The 22234-nt window shown below is 43.9% G+C and overlaps 1 protein-coding gene across 1 annotated transcript in view; it reads left to right on the forward strand.

Moving 5' to 3' along the window:
- Positions 1-3539: 3539 nt before the first annotated feature.
- Positions 3540-22234, forward strand: part of Eea1 (early endosome antigen 1) — a 101682-nt gene continuing 82987 nt past the window's right edge. Inside the window, exon 1 of the mRNA XM_051139909.1 lies at positions 3540-3667. Coding sequence (XP_050995866.1) covers positions 3644-3667 — 24 coding nt within the window. The 5' untranslated portion in view covers positions 3540-3643. The remainder of the gene's footprint in view (positions 3668-22234) is intronic.

Consider the following 22234-nt stretch of genomic DNA (forward strand, 5'->3'; position numbering starts at 1 on the left):
TGGTGTACTGATCCTAGGGCTTTTAAAGTCCAATTTAATTTCAGCCTTTTCAAAATATATTTCTGCCTTTAGTCTGGGTAGTAGGTAATAGCTCCCCAGCAGATGACATAGGCATTTAGGCATGAGTAGGAAAGTGTGGGTCAATATCCTCTTTCCCAAGGGCACAGTTCTCTTAGTGGTCGAGGAACAGAGCCATGAACGAACAGTTCCTTGTATCACAGTACGTTCTTACTCAGTGGCCCATCTGTCCGACTTAAAACTGAGTAAGTGGCCCTGTATCCACCAGAATATTGACAGGACGCTCTCCACTTTGGAGCGATTCTGGGCTGGGTGGTGGCTGGACCCAGACCCCATCAGTCTGTTATCTACTTGGAGCACTGATGCCGTCTCTCAGTTTTTTGGCTTGGGCATTCATCTTTCCAATGGCTGGTCCCTTCAGAGTAGGCACACTGATCTTTTCTTGGGCACTTGTCTCTCCAATGGCCAGTCTCTTTACAGTGGGAACACCAATCTTTTCCCAAAGGGGTCCTTTTCTTGATATCTCTCTCTCTTGGCTTCTTTCTTTTTATAAATCTGGTACACCGAGGTCTCTCTTCCTGGAAGGCTGACAGCATATTCTTACCTAAATTCCTGGTCTGCCTATCCTTCAGGGTATCCCTACTGTCATAGACTTGGGAGGCAATTTCAACTTCAAATCCTTCTATTCTCTGAAACTTTCCTCAAATGGCTGATGCTGACTAAGAAACGAAAAGTTATGTTAATAGCCCTTTGGTTTTCTGCAGCCTCTGGTCAACCAGAGTCTAAGTCTGATTAGCTTCCTGAAGATAGTCCAGAAAAGCAAATGGGACTCATTTGAGCCCTGGATCCCCTGACTTACCTTACCTTTGTAGGGCACTTAGAGGCCGCTCGGAGACCGCCAGCATAGTCTAGTAAAAGAGCTTAAGAGACTACTTATCTTGCACTGGGTTCCAATCCAGTTCCCCAAGGCCAGCTTGTTGGCTTCCCGGAGGATTCTCCTCATCTCTTTGGTGGTGAAGAGGGTCTGAAGTAGCTACTGACAGACTGCCCAAACTGGCTGGTGTGTATAAAACATTACTTCTAGCAGAGAGATTAAACTCTAGGACTTCTTTGAGAAAGAGAGGTTCTGCAGTTTCCAGTTATACAGACCACCAGTGGAGAACGGAACACAAATCATCACAGTTGGAGGGAGTCTCCTGCCTATCCTACCCTGGGAAGTTCCCATACCAGGGGCATCCCTCAAAGAAAGAGTTGTCAGAGACCCGAGGAGACCATGAAAGGAGGGCCTGAGGAAGTTGTCTTGCAGGCTGAGGGAAGTCTGGTGTGTCCTTTAAAAGAGGAGTAGGTGGGGACGAGGCCTCCAAAAGGGAGTCAGAAGGGGACTGGGGGTCAGAGTCAGAAATGGGAAAGCGGGGCTGAAGAGATGGCTCAGTGGTTAAGAGCACTGCCTGCTCTTCCAAAGGACCCAGGTTCAATTCCAGCACCTATATGACAGCTTACAACTGTAACTCCATTTCTGAGGGAGCTGGCACCCTTACACCAATGCACATAAAGTTACATAAATTATATTAAAAAAAAAAAAGAAGGGAGAGAGCAATTGCTAGTTGGCATTGGTAAGCGCCATGTGTGAGCCATGTGAGTGCCTCCGGTGACATGTATCTCTGCCTGGCTGGTGGCCCAGCTGTATAAAGTGGCAGTACATCTTCTGAGGGGGCTGCCAGGCCCAGAGGCCAAGACTTATCTTGCCCCTTGGTTTCATTTAGGTCCTCGGAAACAAAAATGGTGGTGTTGGGGGAAAGGTCAGGTCAGTAAAAAAAATTTTTTTTAAATCCAGGATTGGGACTCTTCCATCAGGTACCTCCGGACCAAGATGTAGGAGAGCTGGTGCGGGAGTGTCCTGATTTATTAAAGACTACATGCTGTACTTTGTACATAAGAGAAAGATTGAAGGAGCCTCCAGCTGGCCAGCTTACCTGACATGAAGGCTAATCAAGGGAACAGAAAGTCGTTAATTTTCCTGTATAGCCCTGTTCTCCGAAGTCCTGGGCTTTTCTCTGGAAATCCTGAAAATGAGACTTCATCAGGTTTATTCTTCCAAGTAGAAGATTTTTGATCCATGGTTTCACTTTTCATAAGAGTGATAAACAACAGAAGAATCTACTCAACACACAAAAAAGACAAAAGTTCTACAATCTAGTAGCCCCTCAGAATCCTCACCTAGCAGAGAGGGCAGCGTCCTGGCGGCCCTCCTGACTCAGAAATCAACACTGCTTTTTGTTCCTCCACAAGTCTCCCGCATTGCACACTAGAGACAGAGAAACTTACCTCCTGAGGTGTTCAAATGCCTCTTTTTTCACAATCTAGGCATTGGGAACCTGCTGCAGGCATCCTCCAAATCCAGGCTTATCTGATTTCCCTCTCAGCGGCCCAGGTCACCAGGTACCCCAGGATCCCTTGTACAATCTAGCATCTAAAACCTGGCCTCCAAGCCCTGCGACTGCCTGGAGAGAAACCGTTATCACACCGCAACCTAGAATGTATATTACAAGGAGTTTTTAGAGACAATACAGAAAAGCCACATCCCAGTTGGCAGCTGCAAAGGGAAGCAAGCAAGCGCTTTAACAGAAGCCAAGAACAAGCAATTAACTGAGGCACTTCAACTCCACGTTCCTAGAACATGGTTGGGTGCTTTCCGACAGGAGGGCTAAAAGGGTGGTGGTGGTCAGTTTCAGGTTAAACAAAGGACGGCTGAAATAAGATGAAGAAGAAACCTTTGCCGTGTCACAAAGGAATAAATCCAAACGTCTCTAGTTAACTCAAAACCCAGTCTCTTTCCATCCCCTCCTCCCATGCTTTTCTAAGTGCTCTGGCGGCAATTAGAAGTAGGAAGGAAGTGGGTAGCCCAACACAATTAAGTACCCTTTGGTTTCTCAGGCCCCCATGTTGGCCTGGGGCTTAACGATCGAATCAGCCTTTCAGGCCAAGATGAGGATCCGGCTCAGGGTCGGAGCAGTGTTTAGAGCACTAGCAAACTTCCATCATAAGCTGGAGCTCGGCCGAAGGTAGCTCTGGAGCCCGTTGTTCCAGCCCCAGGTAGGGACACTTCCAGAAGGGACCCAGGAGTCTCCATCCCGCTTCGCCTACGGGACAGCAACCCCTTACATCCTGAGTGTGGTCCACCGCCCTGGCGTCCACACGCTCGCCGGAAGAAGCAGAGGCACCAGCTTCCTGCCGCCTGTCTGTCACGCTAGCCTCGCTTCCGATTGGGCAAAGCCTCGGGCCGGCCTTCCTCCGGCCCCGCCCTCCCAGCGGACGGACAGGCCGAGGGGGCGGGGCTTCAGCGACTCCGCCCCTCGGCCACGGGCGGGCCCGCCCAGCTGTCAGTTACGGGGGCGGCCCGGCAGGCGGGCGGGAGGGCGCTCGCTGGCTACCTCTTCGCTGGGCTCGTGCTCGCTGCCTCTCGCCGCCCGTGGGCAAGTCGGGGCCGCCCGAGCAGCGTCCACGACCGCGTCGCCCCCCGCCCCTGCCCTCCTCCCGGCTCGGCTGCCGGCCCTCGCGCCCTCCGGTCGTGAGTAACCCGAGTCCAGCGCGGAGAGTCCCCGCGGCGGCGGCTGCTGGCCAAACCATGTTCCGGAGGATCTTGCAGAGGGTAAGAGCGAAACCGTCCTTCCGGCAGCACACGTGAGCGCGAGCGCCCGAACCGGGCCGTGGGGAACCGAGGCAGGCTTGTGGGGGGGTCTCCGGGCTCCACTAGGCCTGGTAGCGGCGGGCGCCGAGGCCTGCTGGTCCTGCCCGAGCCGGGCTGCGGGTGGGGCGGGGCGCAGGCCGGAGCCCCGGAGGTCCGGGGTCGGCTCCCGCGCCGGGCTGTCACCGCCGGCCCGGAGGGTGTGGTGGCCGCGCGGCCCTCCCAGCTCCCCGGCCAGTGGGTGCGCGATTGCGGGCAGCTGCGGGCTGCTGCTGGGCCCTCCCTTGCTCCAGCACTGCCTCCACCTCCCGAGGACAATCACCTGCCTCCTGCCGCCGCTTTGCCCCTTTACTCATCTGCACCACACAGGAAGAGTAATGGGAGACCCGGCCTGGCGCGCAGGCCAAGTCCTGGGACTAGAAGGCGCTTAACTGGCAAAAAGTGAGAGGAAAAAGGAAGATACTACTCACTGTTGGAAACTTTTTAAAAGATTTACAAGTGCATTTTCCCTCCCCAAGCTCCAGAACCTCATTATAGTTATACTGGAATAAATGGGTCAGACGGCAAACGCAGTTACCCAGTTTAGCTTCGACCAGGGCTATCTCAGATTAAAATCTGGAAAATCTTGAGGGTAAAAAGGTAAGAGCACTGGAAAGCCATAGGCGTTTTTATTTTGATACCAGTTTCCTAGACTAACACAATTAAAAATCTCTTCTATTAAGAGTTGCCTACTAAAGTTTTTGTTCGGATAACTTCTGTTTGCTCCCTTCTGAGACTAGTTAGTGTGAAGAGTTGTTACCTAGAGAGCAGGAGAATTAGTTCAAAGGACAAGAACTTAGTGAATGTGTAGTAGTCAAGGAATGTGCCAAGGAGGCTTGAGTCACCCAGGACACAGGAAGCCAGTCTTGCTTAGACAGCTTCTATGAAAGATTGAAGTCATCTGGTCATATATCAGGGGAGAAACAGTTAACTTCTGCCTGGGACCCTCTGTATTGACATTTGATTTTCTCTCTCTCTCTCTCTCTTTTCTTTTGCAATTGTTTTGGCAGTTTTGGCAATTTTGATAAAGCAGTGATTTGGCAGCAGACAAGGGCATGCCCTTTACTCTGCCCATCAGTTGCTTTGTTCAATAGTAAGGGTTTCTGTGTATGTTTGATTACTTGATTTACTTAGGAGACTTTTTATCAGGCCTGGAGGAACTGATTACCTCGTGCCAAGAGAAAAGGAGTTTGCTTTATAGTTTATAACCAGTGTTTTCAGGCTTGGGAGTTGCTTCTGGAAGCTACATCTTGGCTTTCCAAAACCATGGGATGCTTTCCAGGCCTCTTGATGCTGCGAAGCAGTGGGATTATGTGAAGGTCATTCTTAGTGTTGTTGTGTGTCTAACTGTTCAAGAACTTTCTGCCAAAGCTAAAACAAATGGGATTTACTGTGGTTATTGCTGAGATGGGTTATTGAATCATTGTATTTAAATAAACCAGATGACAAATGGGCTTCCCAGCCTCGGAACCATTGATGCTTGTGAGCAAGTTTTTTTTTTTTTTTTTTTTTTTTTTTTTTTTTTGTTGTTGTTGTTGTTGTAGGCATGGCCGTGTGCATTCGTCAGTGGCAAACATCATCCCTGGCTTTATGGAGCCACATTTCCCCCCAATATCGTACCGGCTTTGAGGCAACCAAATATATCTCCAGACTTTACTAAATGTTCTCTAGAGCCTAAGTTGCCTGTGGTTGGGATCCACCATGCTAAATGTGTACACTCTGTAATAGAAAAGTCTGTAACTGCTCTCCATAGTTAGCTTTCTTTCCTACAGCATGCATGTTGCACTTCAGTAGCATTCAGGCATAATGCTAGGAGCTGAGAAATGGTTTAGAAAGATGTCACTCTCCCTTTAGAACTCAGAACCTGGTTGGGGAGGTGAACATTAAAAAGTAATTACAGTGCCGTGAGCTGGAAGAGTGAGGACGGCTCTGGGAGCCACTTTTGGAAGAGGGTGTTAGGCAGCTAGGATACGTTTCAGGAAGGAGGGCATAGTTACAGCTTGAGAGGGAAGGACATGCTAGGGAATGGCCTTTATAAAAGCGTGGAATCAGAAGAGGAAGGGTTGATCCTAGGGGAGATGAGCAGTTCAGAAATGAGATGGTCTTCAGGGATGGCTGGGGAGATAAGGCTGTTCCAGGGGGTAGTCACCAAACCGTGAGAGGACCTTGCGTCTCTCTGGAGACATTCAAGTTTGTAAGGTCCATGTGTCTGTTTGAAGGCTTAGGATTTAGTAGGGTATTTTGATGAATCTTAATGCTTGTGCTTATGTTACTAATTTAGATCCTAGAATGTGTGCTTTTATTAACTCTACAAGTGGCTTTTGCTAACAGGTATAACTTCACTGATACAGATAATTCATGGCATCTCATTCACTTTCTACACTCTGATTTGTAACACCAAAGAGATAAACAAAATGACCAGAAGAGAAACCCGTCCATTCCTACAATTCTGAATTAAATATATTTTTACCTTAGAAATAGTTTATATTTATCAGCAAAGTAAAATTAATACTCTTACTAAATCATACCATGTTCTTTTAGAAAGAAATGGCACAAAGTTTGCAAACTGCCTGATATACTAAATGGTGATCCTCTTTCTGGCCTCTGAGAGACTTAAGTTCAAGTGATTTTCAAAGTAGCCATGAGGGTTTGAAAAAGAATATGCCCCACAGAGTCTTAGGTTTGAATACTTTGTCGCTGATTGATGGAACTCATTGGGAAGGATTAGGAGGCATGGCCTTTTTGGAGATGTATCACTGAGATCAGAGTTGAGGCTTCAAAAGCCTCAAGCCATTTCCAGTGCCACCCTGTATGCCTCCAAATTGTGCAAACAGGTGTGAGCTCTCGGCTGCTCCTGCTGCCTCACCTTTGCTCTATCATCCTGAAACCATAAGATACAAATTAAGCACCTTCTTTTATAAGTTCCTTGCCTGCAGTGTTTTATCACAGCAATAGAAATCTAGCTATGCTAGTCCCATTAATCGAAATGTTCCTTACATACCTATCAGTGTAGTGGGATATGGAGCTGCTTGCGATTGTCCACAGCAGCTGACTATGATGTGTCTGGTGCTCAAGGCAGGGTGTGATTCTGCCAGCTGCAGATAGTTTACTCTGACTAACCCCTGGTGACTCTGCCCCTCCTTCTCCTCTCCTATCTCTCTCCGTTTCCCTTCCTCCCGTGATCCTTCCTTCAAACCTACCTCATGTCGGTCCTGCCCAGGTGTAGGCACTTTATTCAGCCAGTGAGGGATAATTTGAGAGGCCAAGTTTTGGGGTATGTGAGTGTCTGCTCATAAAAGACAACAAGCTGATCTCAGAGAGCAAAACACTGAATATCTGAATACAGAGTGCCAGACCGTGCTGTAACATGTGCTGGTTGTGCAGAGGGATGATTCATTAAGGGAAGGGCCAGGTAGAAAATCAGAATATTTTCTAAAGTGGGATTTTAAAGAAAAATCTTTCCCTTCCTTCTTTCCTTTTGTTTCCTTTGTTTCTCCCCTTCCTCTTTTTGTAATCCAAGGACCAAATTTTAGACTTTGTTCATGGTAAGCAAGTATTTGCCTGCTACTGATATAATTTGCCAAGATTCTAGGGTCTCTCCATTGAATAAGCACTTATGGGCTTCTGCTTGTTAAGTCTGGCGAATCAGAGTGTGAATTCAGGGGGTGGCTTTGGGGATAGAAAAGATTGATTTTTTTTTTCAAGAAAATTCAGCAGTATACATGATGGTGCTTTTTACTCTTTATTTTTATAAATACATATACTGATACGTGTTACTGCTCTAGTTCTATGTGTGTGTCAGGGTGGGTTTGTTGCTTGTGAGTGCAGTACCCACAGAACCCAGAGGGAGGAGTGGATCCTCTCCTGGAGCTGGTGTTGTGAGCAGCCTTGTAAGTTCTGGAAGAGCAGAATACGCTTTCAACCCCTGACCCGTCTCTCCAGCCCTGTAAGACTCTTGACTTGGAGGTAGTTTGAATAACTGAGACGATGGTCCACTAGACAAAGGTCAGGGTTAGAAAGTAGGTAGAAGCAGACTGGAGAGGAAGATGCGTGTGAATTATAGATCTAGATGCACTTGTGGAGAGATGAGATAGCTGGAGGTACGTGTCCTGCGTTTTGGAGACAAGTGGAAGCAAGTTAGAGTCGTACGAATGTTGAAGGGAAGTGAAGTTCAGTAAGGACTGAGAAATGCCACTGAGATAATTAAATCGTTCTCAGTCACTTTCAGGAGAATCTTAGGGAGAATAAATGAGTAAAAACCAGCAGCACAGACTAGGAATCCTCTGAGTATGGCGGAAAGGGCTTACAGAGTAATGAAGTACTAAATTCATGGCAGTTACCTGTCATCCCTATAGCATGTTAATTTAGTGAACTCACTACAATAAAGTGTTTATTTAAAAGAATTTTAGAAAAGATTTTATTTGTGTGTGTGTGTGTGTGTGTGTGTGTGTGTGTGTGTGTGTGTGTGTCTATGTGAGTGTAGGGGCTTATATGCTTGTGTGACTGGGATCCAGAAGCCGAGGTTGGATCTCTTGAAGCTGGTGTTACAGCTGCTTGTGAGCTGCTCAGCAGGGTGCTGGTGTGTGATCTCAAGTCTTCATGGTTGGGCAGCTAGTGCTCTTAACTGTTTTAGCCTTTTGTTTTAAATTTTAAAAATTAATTTAATTTATCCAGAGACAGCCAGTGCGTGCATGTGTGCATGTGCTTGTGAGCGAGCTGTAGAATGTATATGGAGGTCAGTTATCTTCTTCTACCATGGGGATCAAACTCAGGTCAGCAGGCTTGGTGGCAGATACCTACCCCCTGAGCCATACTTCTGGCTCACCTTGTTGTTGTAAAAGATTATTAACTATGATGGTTAGTATTGTCAACTGGACATGTGGGTTCAAGCCTTCCAGCACAGTTTTAAGGAATTGTTTGGATTAGCCTTTGAGAATGTCTTGATTAAGTTAATTGCTGTAGAAAGACCCGTTTTAACTGTGAGTGGGGCCATTCATTGGTTAGGGAATCCTGAACTGTGTAAAATGAGGAGGGCAATTGGAGCTCTAGCATGCATGTATTCAGTTTACATGATCCATGTGCAATTCAGTAAAAGTCACACACTTTTCTCAGTTTTAAATATCAGACCATTGTTAAATTTCATATAAGTATGAAAATGTATAAGTTTTCTAGGGTCTCAGTGGTACTTCCTTTGACCTTTCATAGGTAAATAGTATTTTAAAATATTTTAAGAATTCACAGTTTTATACCACTGTAGCGGCTGGTTTTGTGTGTCAACTTGACACAAACTAGAGTCATAAAAAAGGAAGGAGCCTCAGTTGAGGAACTGCCTCCATGAGATTTAGCTGTGAGGCATCTTTTCAATCATTGATCAATGGGGGAGGGCCCAGCCCATCCTTGGGCTGGCGGTCCTGGGTTCTATAAAAGCAGACTGAGCAAGCCATGGGAGGCAAGCCAGTAAGCAGCACCTGTCTATGACCTCTGCATCAGCTCCTGCCTCCAGATTCCTGCTCTGCTTGAGTTTCTGTCCTGACTTTCTTCAATCCAGTGTAAACCAAATAAATCCCTTTCTCCCCAACCTGCCTTTTGATTATGATGTTTTGTTGTAGCAATAGAAACCCTTGCTAAAACAATCATTCTGTGTCAAGATACATTTAAGTGGTAGGTCATATTATTAATTAATATAAAAAGCAGAGTCTCACTGTAGCCTAACGTGTCTAGGAACTCACCATGTTATCCAAGGTAGCTTCAAACTCTCAGCAATCCCCCTGGCTCAGAATTCTGAGTACTAGGATTATAGTCATGAGCCCTAACGCTGGGAGCTAAAATTATTTTAAATAATAAAACTCCCTCTCCTCTGCTCTTTTCTTTTCTCTTTTTTTCTGTTTTTTCCCCCTCCTTGGATCTGTCATAGCAAACAGAAGCTGCCCTCCCGTCCCCCAAGATGATACCCTCATTTTGGAAGCAGCTTACATTTTGTTTGTGGCTAATGTGGAGGACACAGAGAAATGTCCCTTTGCTGTAGTGAGGGACTGATGTGAAGGACTGTCTCAGCTTCAGAACTTGGTCAGCCTCTCCCTCCACCCAGGTGTGCTTCCCTCACACGCCCCATGGACACAAGGGTTACTCTTGAGATCCAGCCCTGACACAGTGCCTGCGTGTACAGTTCACCCCAAGGTCGTTTCTTTGGGAACTAGAATGATGGCAACCACCTACAATTTGAGCAGATACTGGATTTACGATTTTTGTGTTCTACTTTATGAACTTCATCTTTTTTTTCCCAAGAGACAGGTTTCTCTGTGTAGCCTTGACTGTCCTGGACGCACTTTGTAGACCAAGCTGGCCTCGAACTCACAGTAATCCACCTGTCTCTGCCTCCCGAGTGTTGGGATTAAAGGTGTGTGCCACAGCGCCTGGCTGATCTTTTTTTCAAATTGGAGGTACTAGGGATTAAAACCAGACCCTCATGTAATTGAAGAAGGTGTTCTACTTCTGAGCACCTGACTGCCATGTTGAAACTGACAGTCTGTGTATCTTTTATAAGATATCTATAGCCAGTAGATTAGAATTTTGTTAGGTTATAAAGTATTGCATAATACCTTTTCAGTTCTACAAGCTGAACTTTGAACAGATGCATGCATGCCATATTCTGAAATTTTTATTGCTAGGACCTTTCCCTGTTCATTCCCTTTGGTGATTTAAAAAAAAAAAAAAAGGCATTTAGACAGAGAGTCTAGGCTAACCTCATGATCCTCCTGCCTCAGTCTTCTGGGTGTTGGTAGTGTGTTCCACCTTGCCTCAATTTTTAAAATTTAAGGCTTTTTTTAAAAATGTGGTTTCTCAGAACTGGACTTTGATTCTTTGTTTTGGCTGTTTTGTGTCTGCTTATACATATTTGATGAATCTAAACATCCTCTACTCTATAGTTTTCGGAAATATGTAGATTTTATATTATATATTTTAAAAACTTACTCTTTTCTTAAATTATGTGTAATGTCATATTTGCCTAATTTAGTTACTGGTAATTTATAATTAATTAATTATAATTGTCTATCTTTTCCTGACTACTTTTTTAAACCCTTGACTACAGTGAAGAGGTAAGTACTTTCCTGTGACTCTTAGTTACCGCTAACCTGTTTTAATCATTTGAAAATGACTGTAAGAAAGCCAAGCATGCATATAGATTGGGTAGATATTTAGATTTAATTTCTCTGAATGGACATTTAAATTAACTAAGGGCTCAATCGAGTCATGGCCTTCAACTCCTGACCTTCCGGTTTCTGCTTCCCAAGTGCTGTGTATCATCATACCCAGCTAGAATCTTAGCGTTCTGATTTTTAAAAAACTTATTTTATGTGAATGAGTGTGCACCTGAATCTACATATAAGTACTGTGTACATGTAGGTAGGTACCCTTGGAGGCCAGAAGAGGGTGTCCAGAGACCCTGGGACTGGAACAGGAGTACAGGTGGTTGTGAGCCGCTGCCATGGGTGTGGGGAACTGAAGCTGGGTCCTCTGCAGCATCAGCGAGCAGCCGGAACTGCCCTTCCATTTATTAATATCACTTTACAAATGGGAATTTAAAACTTTTAGAAGCTAAATATGTTTTCAAAATTTCCAGATGGCTAACTAGTAGTTGAGTGTTGGTCTGTATGATTCTAGCTTCTCTTTTTGAGCCCATTCCTAGGTTTAGGTAGACTTGGTTTGCTTCTGGAGCTCTTGACCAGCTAACTTGATGAAAATAAAATCAGTTTCAATTAGATAGTTACATATACTAGTTTCTTTTCTGGTTTTGTGATAAAATACCTCGAGAAAGATAACTTAAAGTAGAAAAGGCTTATACTGCCTTATACTTCCGGAGGGGAAACACTTCATCTTGGATGAAAAGGCATGCTGGAAGGAGCATGAGGGCAGCCTGGTACTCAGGATGGACGTGTGTGTGCGCGTGCGTGTGTGCGTGTCTGCGTGTACCTGTGTGTGTGTGTGTTGGAGAGGGAGAGACACACACACACACACACACACACACACACACACACACACGAGAAAGACTGAAAGAAATGGGGCCCAGGCCAAGCCTAACCCCCCGTGAAGTGCTCTAGCTAGGTTTGCCCCATAAAGATTCCAGCAAGTGGAGATCAAGTGCCCAAACATAGGAGCTTATTGGGAACATTTCACATTCAAAGTGCAACAGTGTCTGATCCCTCTCTCCTGGACGTTTCCTTATAGATTAGGTAGGAAGGAAGGACTTAGCTGGCAGCATATCCTGAAGTACATGGGAGATTTTGAGGAGCTGTGGAGTCCAATACAACAGCAAGGTACATAGGCTCCTAGAAACCACTTAGAGAGGCAAATTGAATAGTGATTGCATCCTACCTAACAATAATTTAACAGTGTTGGTGGCTCTGTTAGCTTGATTATTAAAGCTGTAGATGGCTCTTAGATTAGTTACAGTTGCCACAGTTAAAACAATAGGAATTATATTGAAATGAAAGTGGATAGAAGTGATTTAGGTTAAATGAAGTGCATTTGCTTTCTCTGTAAGCTTTATAATGAGCTGAAAGGTGTCTGTGGAGTTATGGTGCTGTTAAGTTTTCCACATCAAGGTCATACTATAACAGAAGTCTGAGTAAGCTTTCTACTTCAGGATTTGATGTTGATCAGGGTATATTTAGCTTTAAGAAGAGAGAGAGGCAAAGGAGCTTGGTATAAAAAGTAATTAATTACTAAACAAGGTATTTAAGGTGTTATGGACATAATGCTGATTAGATTGAAGAATGCCAGTTTTTAAGAGGAGAGATTAGAGTAGAAATGGAAGGACTTATTCTTATGTTTAAGCAGATAGTAAATGCTGAAATCTAGAAAATTGCTCAAGTAATTGCTAATGTCTTGTATATTTTCTCATAATTGTTATTGCTAGTACCATTAACATAATACAACATGGTCATATTTTTTAATTTTAATAATGATATTATATTGTAGAGTATAGAGCAGTGGGTCTCAGCCTTCCTAATGCTGCAGTTGCTACGTTGTGGTGACCCCCACAGCCATAAAATTATTTTCATTGCTACCTTTTAACTGTAATTTTGTTACTGTTACGAATCATAATGTAAATATCTTTGTTTTCTGATGGTCTTAGGCGATCCCTGGAAAGGATGATTCGACTCTCAAATAGGTTAGGACTCAGACGTTGAGAACACTAATAAAGATTATCAAAGAACAGTTTATTCCCAGTTTCCTGGTTACAAATAACTTACAAATATGCTTGCTCATATGTGAGTTTGTTGTTATGTAATTGATTAGCAGGAAGGATACAAAAATACTTGTTTTGTACTTGGTTACACTCTCACTAGAGAATTGATTTGTAACATCCCATCACCAATTAATAAAGTTTGATTTTATTTTAATATGCCTCAAATGAGATGGTTAGTTGTCATTTAGCCTTCCATTTTTTATTTAACTTAAAAATTAAAATAAAATTGTGTAAAGTATTTCTGAAGAGGTCATTAATCTCCCTTTTATGTGTTTGTGTGTGCACTCATGCTTGTGCGTTTGTGTGCACATGCATGGGGGCCAGGATGTGCTTGTAGAGGACATAGGACAACCTGGGCGAGTTGCTTCCCTTCTACCACACCACTGTGTGGGTTCCAAGTATTGAACTCAGATTGTTAGGTTTGGCGTCCAGTGCTTTTCCTCTCTGAGCCCTCTTGCTGCCCCTTTAATCCTTTATTAATATAAGAAAGCAGCTGAAAGGGTGACTTCCTTCTACAGCCTTGGAAGTGCAGACTTGGAGGCTGAAGCTGTAATGGGCCCTCTGTCCCCAGCAGCCAGAGGAGGCTTCCTAAACAGGGCAGAAGCTTTAGGTTCTGAGATCCGTCAACAAGTCTGCCTCTGGCCAGTCTGTAAGGCAGTTTTCTTTCCTCTGATGAGGAGGCCTGGTGGAAACTGGACTCTGCTGCTTCTGAGGAGTGAAGGAGCATCTAGGGTGAGGCTCCTGGCTATAGCAGAGAGCTTGGTATTCCTTCCTTCTTTTCTTCTGTTGGCTGCTGTAGCAGTTCTGGCTCTGTAGATCTGGAAGGTCCAAATTTATGGCAGTACCAGGGTGCCAGACAGGCCTTGTTTGGTTGAGTGTGGGTATGCAAATGTGAAAAAGTAGGAGCAAACAGTGAAGAATTGTCAAACCTGGTGGGGGAGGGAAAGAACCCTGAGTTGTCTCAGAGTTGCTGAAAATTCACAATCAGATCCTGTGATTTTTGTCTGTGCAAAGGTGGAGACCTTTGTTATGAAGTTCAGACTGTTTTTGGTTGCTGCTTTTTGCAGGCTGCCTGTTGCTTCCCTGATTCCTTCGGCTAGAGGGAGGAAGAGAGAGGGGGTGGGGAGGGAGGGTAGGGGAGAGGGAGAGGGAAGAAGAGAGAGGAGAGAGGAGCAGGGAGAGGAGGCGGGAGAGGTGGAGGGAGGAAGGGAAAAGAGAAATTGCACATGCAAGCACATGTATGCTGCTACTGCACTAGCATTTATCAACACTCTGCTCTCTAGCTCCTTTGCTCTCAGGACTTCAGCTTACTGGTTTCAGAAAACTTTGTATGGGCACATGCACTCACGCATGCACGCACGTACCAGCCCTTGAATGCACAGTTGAAGTTTTCTTGAGTCTCATTGGCTGTTCTACTGTCAGCTGAAGCAAACTTCATGGACAGCCTAGAACCGATATGAGAAAGCATTACATAAGAGCTTCAAGGGCATTAAAACACAAATGAGACCCAAACTCTAACACCACTCTCGCATTTGTATTTTAAGTATATCTGCAGAGAAATATAAATAAAGTACATAGTGGAATTTAAAGAATGAAAATAAAAAAAAAATCTTTTAATGTGTATGAGTATTTTGCCTGCATGTATGTTTGTGCAGCCCATGCATGTATGGTATTTATGAAGGCTAAAGGAAAGTGTCAGATCCCATGCAGATGAATTAAAAGATGGTCTTGAGCTGCCATGTATCCCAGAAGGACAGAACAATTTTTTTTAATTATTAAAATTTGGATAAGAATTGGTATGCTAACTTTTTAGTGCTGATCACTTTATTTTCCCATCCTTAAGAAAACTCATGAATTTAAAAAATGGAATACTTTGTAAAAAGAGTACTTTGAGATTCATAGTAAAATGGGGCAAAAGTCACAGAGATTCCCCATAGTTGCTCTGTCTCCTCTTTAGTAGCATTTCCCACCAGTAGCTGTGCCTTTGTTACAACTGATGAACTTTCATTTATATGTTTCTGTAATCCACAGTGTAGAGTTTACATTAGGGCTCGTTCTTGGTATTGTATACTGTATGTACAAATTCATGGGGGTGTGTAGCTATCATACTATCACTGTGGTGCTTTGAGTAAAAATGGCCCCCGGAGGCCCATAGGGAGTAGCACTGTTAGGTGTGGTCTCAGTGTGGTAGGTGTGGCTCTGTTGGAGGATGTATGTCACTAAGGGCTTTGAGGTCTCAGATGCTCAGTCTAGGCCTAGTGTGACTTTTCCTGCTGTCTGTGCATCCACATGTAGAACTTTTAATTCCTCTCCAGTACCATGTCTGCTGTGTGCCGCCATGCTTCCCGTCCTGCGGACAGTGGACAGGGCCTCTGAGCTGTAAGCCAGCCCCAGTGACATGTTTTCCTTTACAAGCGTTGCCATGGTCATGGCGTTTCTTCACAATAAAACCCTAAAGTACACGTAGAGTTTTACTTCCCTAAAAATTCTGTGTGGTCTACTTTTTTTTCTTTATATTGAAAATAGATTTTTTTCCCTTTCATAATATATCCTGGCTATGGTTTTCCCTTTCTCTGCTCCTACCAGTTCTTTCTCACCTCCCTCCCGTCTGGATCCATCCTCTTTCTGTTTCTAGAAAACAAACAGGCTTCTAAGGGATAATAAGTAATACAGTAAAACATAATAAGATAAGACAAAATCTAACATGTTGGAACAGGACAAAATAAACAGAAGGAAAAGAACCAAAGAAAAGGTACAAGAAACAGATGCAGGTGCAGAGACCCACTCAGTCACGCACTTGGGAATCCCACAAAAACACTAAGCTAGAAGCTATCATTTATATTCAAAGAACTGTAGGGGTAAATATAAGAAAAATATAAATAAAATAAATAGGATTAAATTTAAGTAAAAATTAAAAGGAGAAGTCCTGACATGACATTATGAACCAAAGAACCTCCAGAGATGCCCTCGAGTTCCTTCTCTACTGACCATCTAGCCACTGCTGGGCATGGGCCTGATCCTTAGGGCTTGTTTTCCCAGTGAGACTCCCTTAGAGAAAACTACATTTGCAAATGGTTATAAATTGGAGGTTGCTTCTGGGTTAGGGATGGGGCATGTGTCCACCTCTCCTCTGACCTCTAGGACCCCATCTGGTGCAGGTCCTGTGCATGCTGCCTCAGTCTCTGTGAGCTCATGTGTGCATAGATCTTGTTGATGTCGAAGGCCTTGGTATCTTGGTGTCCTCCATCCCCTCTGGTTCTAACACTGCCTCCTCTCCCACAGGGTTCCCTGAGTCCTGAGGGGAAAGGCTTGATGGAAACATCCTGTTTAGGGCTGAGTGCTCTAAGGTCTCTCATTCTATGCATCATGTCTGACTCTGGGTGTCTGCTGCAGGACAAAGCTTCTCTGAAGATGGTTGTGCAGTCATTGATCTGCTTCCCTGGCCAGAGTACCTTTTTCTTTTCCTTAATTCTTAGCAAACACTAATCTTTTAACTGGCTTTGTAGTTTTGCTTCCTCCTCCTCCTCCCTCTCTTCATCTTCCTCCTCCTCCTGCCCCTCTTCCTCCTCCTGCCCCTCTTCTTCCTCCTCCCTCTCTTCCTCCCCCTCTTCCTCCTCCTACTTTTCCTCCTTCTTGCTCTTCTTCTTCCTCTTTCTCCTTCTCTCCCTTCCTCCTCACCTTCCCCCTCCTCTTCCTCCTTTCTTATTTTTCTTTTCTTTCTTTCTTTCTTTCTTTTTTTTCTTGGCACAGGGTTTCTCTGTTTAGCCTTGGCTGTCCCGAAACTCTGTAGACCAGGCTGGCCTCAAACTCACAGAGATCCCCCTGCCTCTGCCTCTGAGTGCTGGAATTAAAGGTGTGTGCCAGCACTGCCTGCCCAGTCTGTCAGCTTTTGCTAGACATCTTTAAGAAGGAGAATTCAAGCTGGAGATGCAGTTCAGTGTAGAACATTTGCCTTTATTATGTTTAGGTATCTCCCTTGCATCTCCCTAATCTCCTCAGGGCTTTTATCATCCTTGGACCATAGGTTGTTTCTACTTTTTAGCTGTTTTCAGTGGTTCTGCAGTGAATCATGGTATATAAAAATCTGTTTTATGTTTCTTTCTTGATTTAAGCTGGTCTGGAACTCTAATTTCCTTTGCTTTGTGAGTGTTCAGATGATAGGCACGAACCACTGTAACTGTCCTGTCTGCATTTGGTTAGATTTTCCTTGAGAAGTTTTTTAAATGCATAAAGATGTTATTTTATTAACTCAGCTAACCAAATATAATGCCCCACTCCTGGGATGGCAGTGAGTGGAGGTGAGTGAGAGTTCTGGTTCTGGTCATGCTGTATCTCAGGTGATCTAGCAAATCTTAGGAAGCCCTAGTGACGTAGGTATGGTAGTATATGGTGTAAATTAGGTTTCTCTTTTTCAGGCCAAGTGAGAAAAGACAGTTTGAATTGAGATAGTGCAGTGTCCAAGGGAATAAAGAAAGGCAGAGAGATTCCAAATTCATTGAGGCATTTGAATTAGCTTGTTGATTAGATGTGAAGGTTAAAGGGAGAAAAAGGAAAGAGTTACGGATGATGGCTTGGATTTGCCAGGATTAGTATGATAGTTTTGCAGTGAGAGATAAGTAATACAGATGGGGAAAGGTTTGCCAGAAGAGATAATGGCTTTGGCTTTGACGCTGCATCTTTTTCTTGATGCGTGGTCTTAACTGTTGTGTAAGATGGCCTGGCACACACTGTGTGATCTGTGCTGGCCTTGAATGTGTGGCATCCTCTTGCCTCTTCCTTCCAGATTCTGGGACTACAGATGTGAGCCGTTAAAATACCCAGTTGAGAAGCTGATTTAGAAACACTCTCACTTAGAAGGACAGGAAAATTTGATTTTGAAGGATAGCTGTGGTCTGGATTAGATTCTAATCTTAATAAATGAAATCACCTAAAGAGTATATGATAAAGCTAAGAAGTAAAGTATGAGGCCTGCCTGCAAACTCTTCCAGCACTTTGCATGAAGGAATGTGCTGCTGTCTCCAGAATCCAAATAGGTAACTAAATGTTGTGCTTCTTTCTTGGTGGTGGGCGGGGCCAGGTACACTGATTTATCCTTCAGCTTAGAAGGAATAGCTCTGCATGCCCGCACTACTGGACTTTTTAAGAATTTCACTGAGGTAGAAGGCCCTTGAATTTTGGTTGGATTTATTTCCCATCCTCTGATGTGCCTATGTGTTACCAACAAGTCAGAGTGATTATTTTCTCCTGCTAACTTGGTCCAGCCAGCCTAATGTCATCAATATAGTGGGCCAGTGTGAAATAGAGATATTATAAGAACTGCCACCCTGCATCTTTTAAGTCCTTGATGATGCACTAATTTCTGCAGTTCTTCTTGTGATATCATACTGTCTTTGACTTACTATTTTACTTGGCAAAGGCAATTCCAGTAGCTTCTATTTTGTCATTCAAACCATAGTAGCCCTCACTCCACAGGTCAGGGAACAAGTGTGGGAATTCTCTCAAATTCCACATGTGTCTATCCAAGATTTGTATTATGGGATTGGGGAAACAACTTCAGGATGAGTGTGGAAACTACTGGACCTACTGTGAGTTGGACTTCAGCCAAAACTGCATTAGCCACCTGCCCTCCATGAACCCCTACTTTAACTAGAAGGCTACAGTGCTTCTTGACATCTCCTTGAATCAGCGTCAGTTCTGAGCTGGTACTCAATAGACCCTAGAAAGGCTTGTTGTTCCCTTTCCCCACTGTACAGTTACCCTTGTAAAAGCCCCTAGGTCTCTCAGGGGAAGGGTGACAAAAAGACTAGCCATAAAACTCCTAGGTACTTTATCAAGGTCCATCCTCAGGGCAACCTGGCAGCCCCCTCACTCAGTGGGTTCTTGGTCTGCAAACTGGATCAAATGTGGAACTGGTTCATGCACTGAGATTCCCTCTTACCATCATCCAATGTTTCCTTCTTTCATTCATTTGAATTTTTTTTTCTGTTTATAAAGATCAAACAAATGGAGTCAGCTTATTTATTTCATGCCTGGAAACACCATGATTAGCCAGTACCAAAGTTCCATATGAATCATGCCACCATAAAAGTCACTTAGCTTGTGCTGCCCATTACAGGTCAAGCCATTATGGACATTGCTTTGCCTGTGCTGCTATCACAATAACTATGATGGCCTTGACTTTAGCAGTTCAGTGCTTTCACCTGACCTCTGCTGCTCCAGGGCCTAAGCAAACCCATCACGTTTAGTTCATCCAGCTGAGCAGCAGCGTCCCTGACTCTGAAGGTCTGGCAGAAGGAAGGGGTGATGATAAAGTTCCTCACATGTGCTGGTGCCGCTCTCACCATCTGCTGGTCATGGAGCTGGACGTGTTGGTCGCAGTGTACCTTCTCACGATCCCTCTGTGTCAGGGGTTTGGCTCTGATAGTGGGCAGGGGATCCTGATGCTGCATGATGTACTCAGATAATGTACTTAATGCTCTCTTAGTGAGGGAGGGTTTCTATTGCTGTGAGGAGACACCATGGCCATGGCAATTCTTATACAGGAAACATTTAAGTGGGGCTGGCTTACAGTTTCAGAGGTTTAGTCCCTTATTGTCATGGCGGGAAACATGGTGGCACACGGGCAGACATGGTGCTGGAGAGGTAACTGAAAGATCTACATCAGATCTGCTGGCAGCAAGGAGAGAGAGAGAGAGGGAGGGAAGGAGGGAGGGAGGGACGGAGGGACAGAGACAGAGACAGAGACAGAGACAGAGACAGAGACAGAGACAGAGACAGATTAGGCCTGTATTGAGCATTTAAAACCTCAAATCCCATCCCCAGGGACAAATTTCCTCCGACAAGGCCACACCTTCTAATCCTTTCAAATAATGGCACTGTTATGGAAAGTGAGCTTATGGGGGCCATTTCCGTTCAAACTCCCACAAGTAGTGCTTCCCAGGGTCTGTGTACAGAAGATGTCTTTTCAACCTTTTTGAATTTGTGAAATGTTTTAAATTAGTTTTCCCCCTTCTTACTTGATTTCTTTCTATTTCATTCCCTCTTTCTTGATTTCCACTCCCCTACCCCCCATCTCTCTCTCTGCACACCAGGATGGACTTGAATTCACAGGTAGCTGTTTGCCTCTGCCTCCAGAGTGTTGGCATTAGAGGCATGCGCCACCATACCTAGCCTTCTAATTAGTTTTTATGGTGGAATGATGGCGAAAGAAAGCAAAATTATTCCCAAAAGTTATATTTTTAAGAGATTCTTAATGTCGTTTGATTTCTTTTTTAAATATTTAAAAATTTTCACTGTATGTGAGTGTTTTGCTTGCATGTATATGTGTGCTAGGTGTGTGTCTGGTGCTGAAGGTATCAGGAGGTGGTGTCCAGTTGCTCCCTGAAAGCTACAGTTACAGGTGGTGGTGAGCTGCCATGTGTGAGCTTGGGACTAACCCTTGGTCAAGGAGCAGGAGGCCTGGAGACGTATGTTTTTATTCTTTATAGAATGCGAAACCTCAATATTTTGTCACTACCCAGATTAGCAATTTATTCCTGAAGACTGCCATGATGGCTTAGTTAGCTCCTGAAGGTCCTAACTTTTAACCTCCTCATAAGTTTCAGACATACACATTTTCATCTTATCCATTCAGACCACAGCAATATCTGACTGTGTTTTCCAAAGATTTTTAAAAATTGAATTTAGCATTACTTAACTTTCTGTGAGATTAGTCTTTCATTAACTTGGCTTCTGCTGGTTTACTTGGTTCTTTGAGATGATATGGGTTGTAAATTTGCTGAACTCATGTTTTCTGTGTGATAAAGGCACCATGATAAAGTTACCATTTCGCTCAGTTTCATTACTTTCACAGTAGGGGGATTTACCTAGGCAGTTCTGTATCTCTTCTAGTAATTAGGCTATGAGCGTGACCTAAGGACAGTTTCCCACTCAAGAGCTTGCTTTTCTCTGCTTGATCTTTCCTGATGGAGACTCAGATGCAGAGTTAGGGGCACAGTGTGGAGTCGTAGGAAAATGTGACTCAGAGACTCTCCAGCTAGTGGAAAAGCCTTCTTACTGATCTGTAAAGTGGTTGTCTTGTACACGCCCATTCTCCAGATGCTTGCCAGCTCTTTGTTGGTGAAGATTTTCAGTTACGCTTGAAAGCTGTAGCTATTGGTTTATTTTTATTTTTTATGATAACTGCCAACCTACACAGCAGGCAGAGGAAGAGCCTGCACAGATTCGTGCTCATTTCTATGGGAATAGAATAGAATAGAATAATACTGCAGTGGCAATAGTAAACCATGTGCTGTAGTAAACTAGGAATATATTCGAGGAGGCGGTGACAAAGGAAGAATTTTAAAGGCAAAAGAATCAGGAAGAATACATAAGATATTTTGAAATAAGAATTATTAGCTACAAAGATTAATAACAAGGGTAGTTTCAGTCCAAGTTGCTGGGCAGATGCTCCCAACGAAGGTTTTTCTTTGTTTGTGTGTATAAAGTTGTGCTGATCTTTGTGCAAGGTTGCAGGTCTCGTAACCTTCTGTGGCAGCACCACCAGTTGTGTGAGGATTTTTCCCTAATAATCTCACAGCTTTATTTTTTCTTAGGGTTGATTTAAGTGATTCCATTTTGATTCTGGTAACTTTCCATGGTGGTGCTAGTATGATTCTGACATGTAGATTGTATGTGTATGTATTTCGCATACATTTGTATTTGCTGGGACTTTAAACATGCTTAGGCAGGGCCCTTACCATTAAGTGACATCCTCAGCTCAGATTATCTAAATTTCATTAAGTAAACAACTAGGCTGAATTAGATCAACAAGCTGTTTCAAAGAAAACCTCTGCTTTAGGCTTTAAGGACAGTTGTTCCTTTTAGGTATTATGTACAGTAGGTAATGATCACAGCCCTGCTTTCTTTTTGGCCAATAAAGGACGGGTTTTCGTTTTGTTTTTCAAGTTTGTGTTTAGTTGATAGCAGTCTTGCAGAGGCTAATGCTGCATTATCTTAGTTGTTAGTAATATGAGCCAATTGTATATTATTAACAATCTACGATATTCTGTATATTATAGTTATTTATTGCTTGTTTGGATATCATAGATGTTCTTGTTTCCTAATGAGGTTATTGATGTGATGTTATTTGTAAGAAATGCATGGTTGGGTCCATCTTAGTTTATGCCACAGACTATTACGTCCTTTGGAATTTCCTGTAATAGTGAAAGCAGCTTCATTCTTGATTTGTAGTGAGCCCTTTC

Source organism: Acomys russatus, chromosome 31 (genome assembly GCF_903995435.1).
Source record: "Acomys russatus chromosome 31, mAcoRus1.1, whole genome shotgun sequence".
NCBI lineage: Eukaryota > Metazoa > Chordata > Mammalia > Rodentia > Muridae > Acomys > Acomys russatus.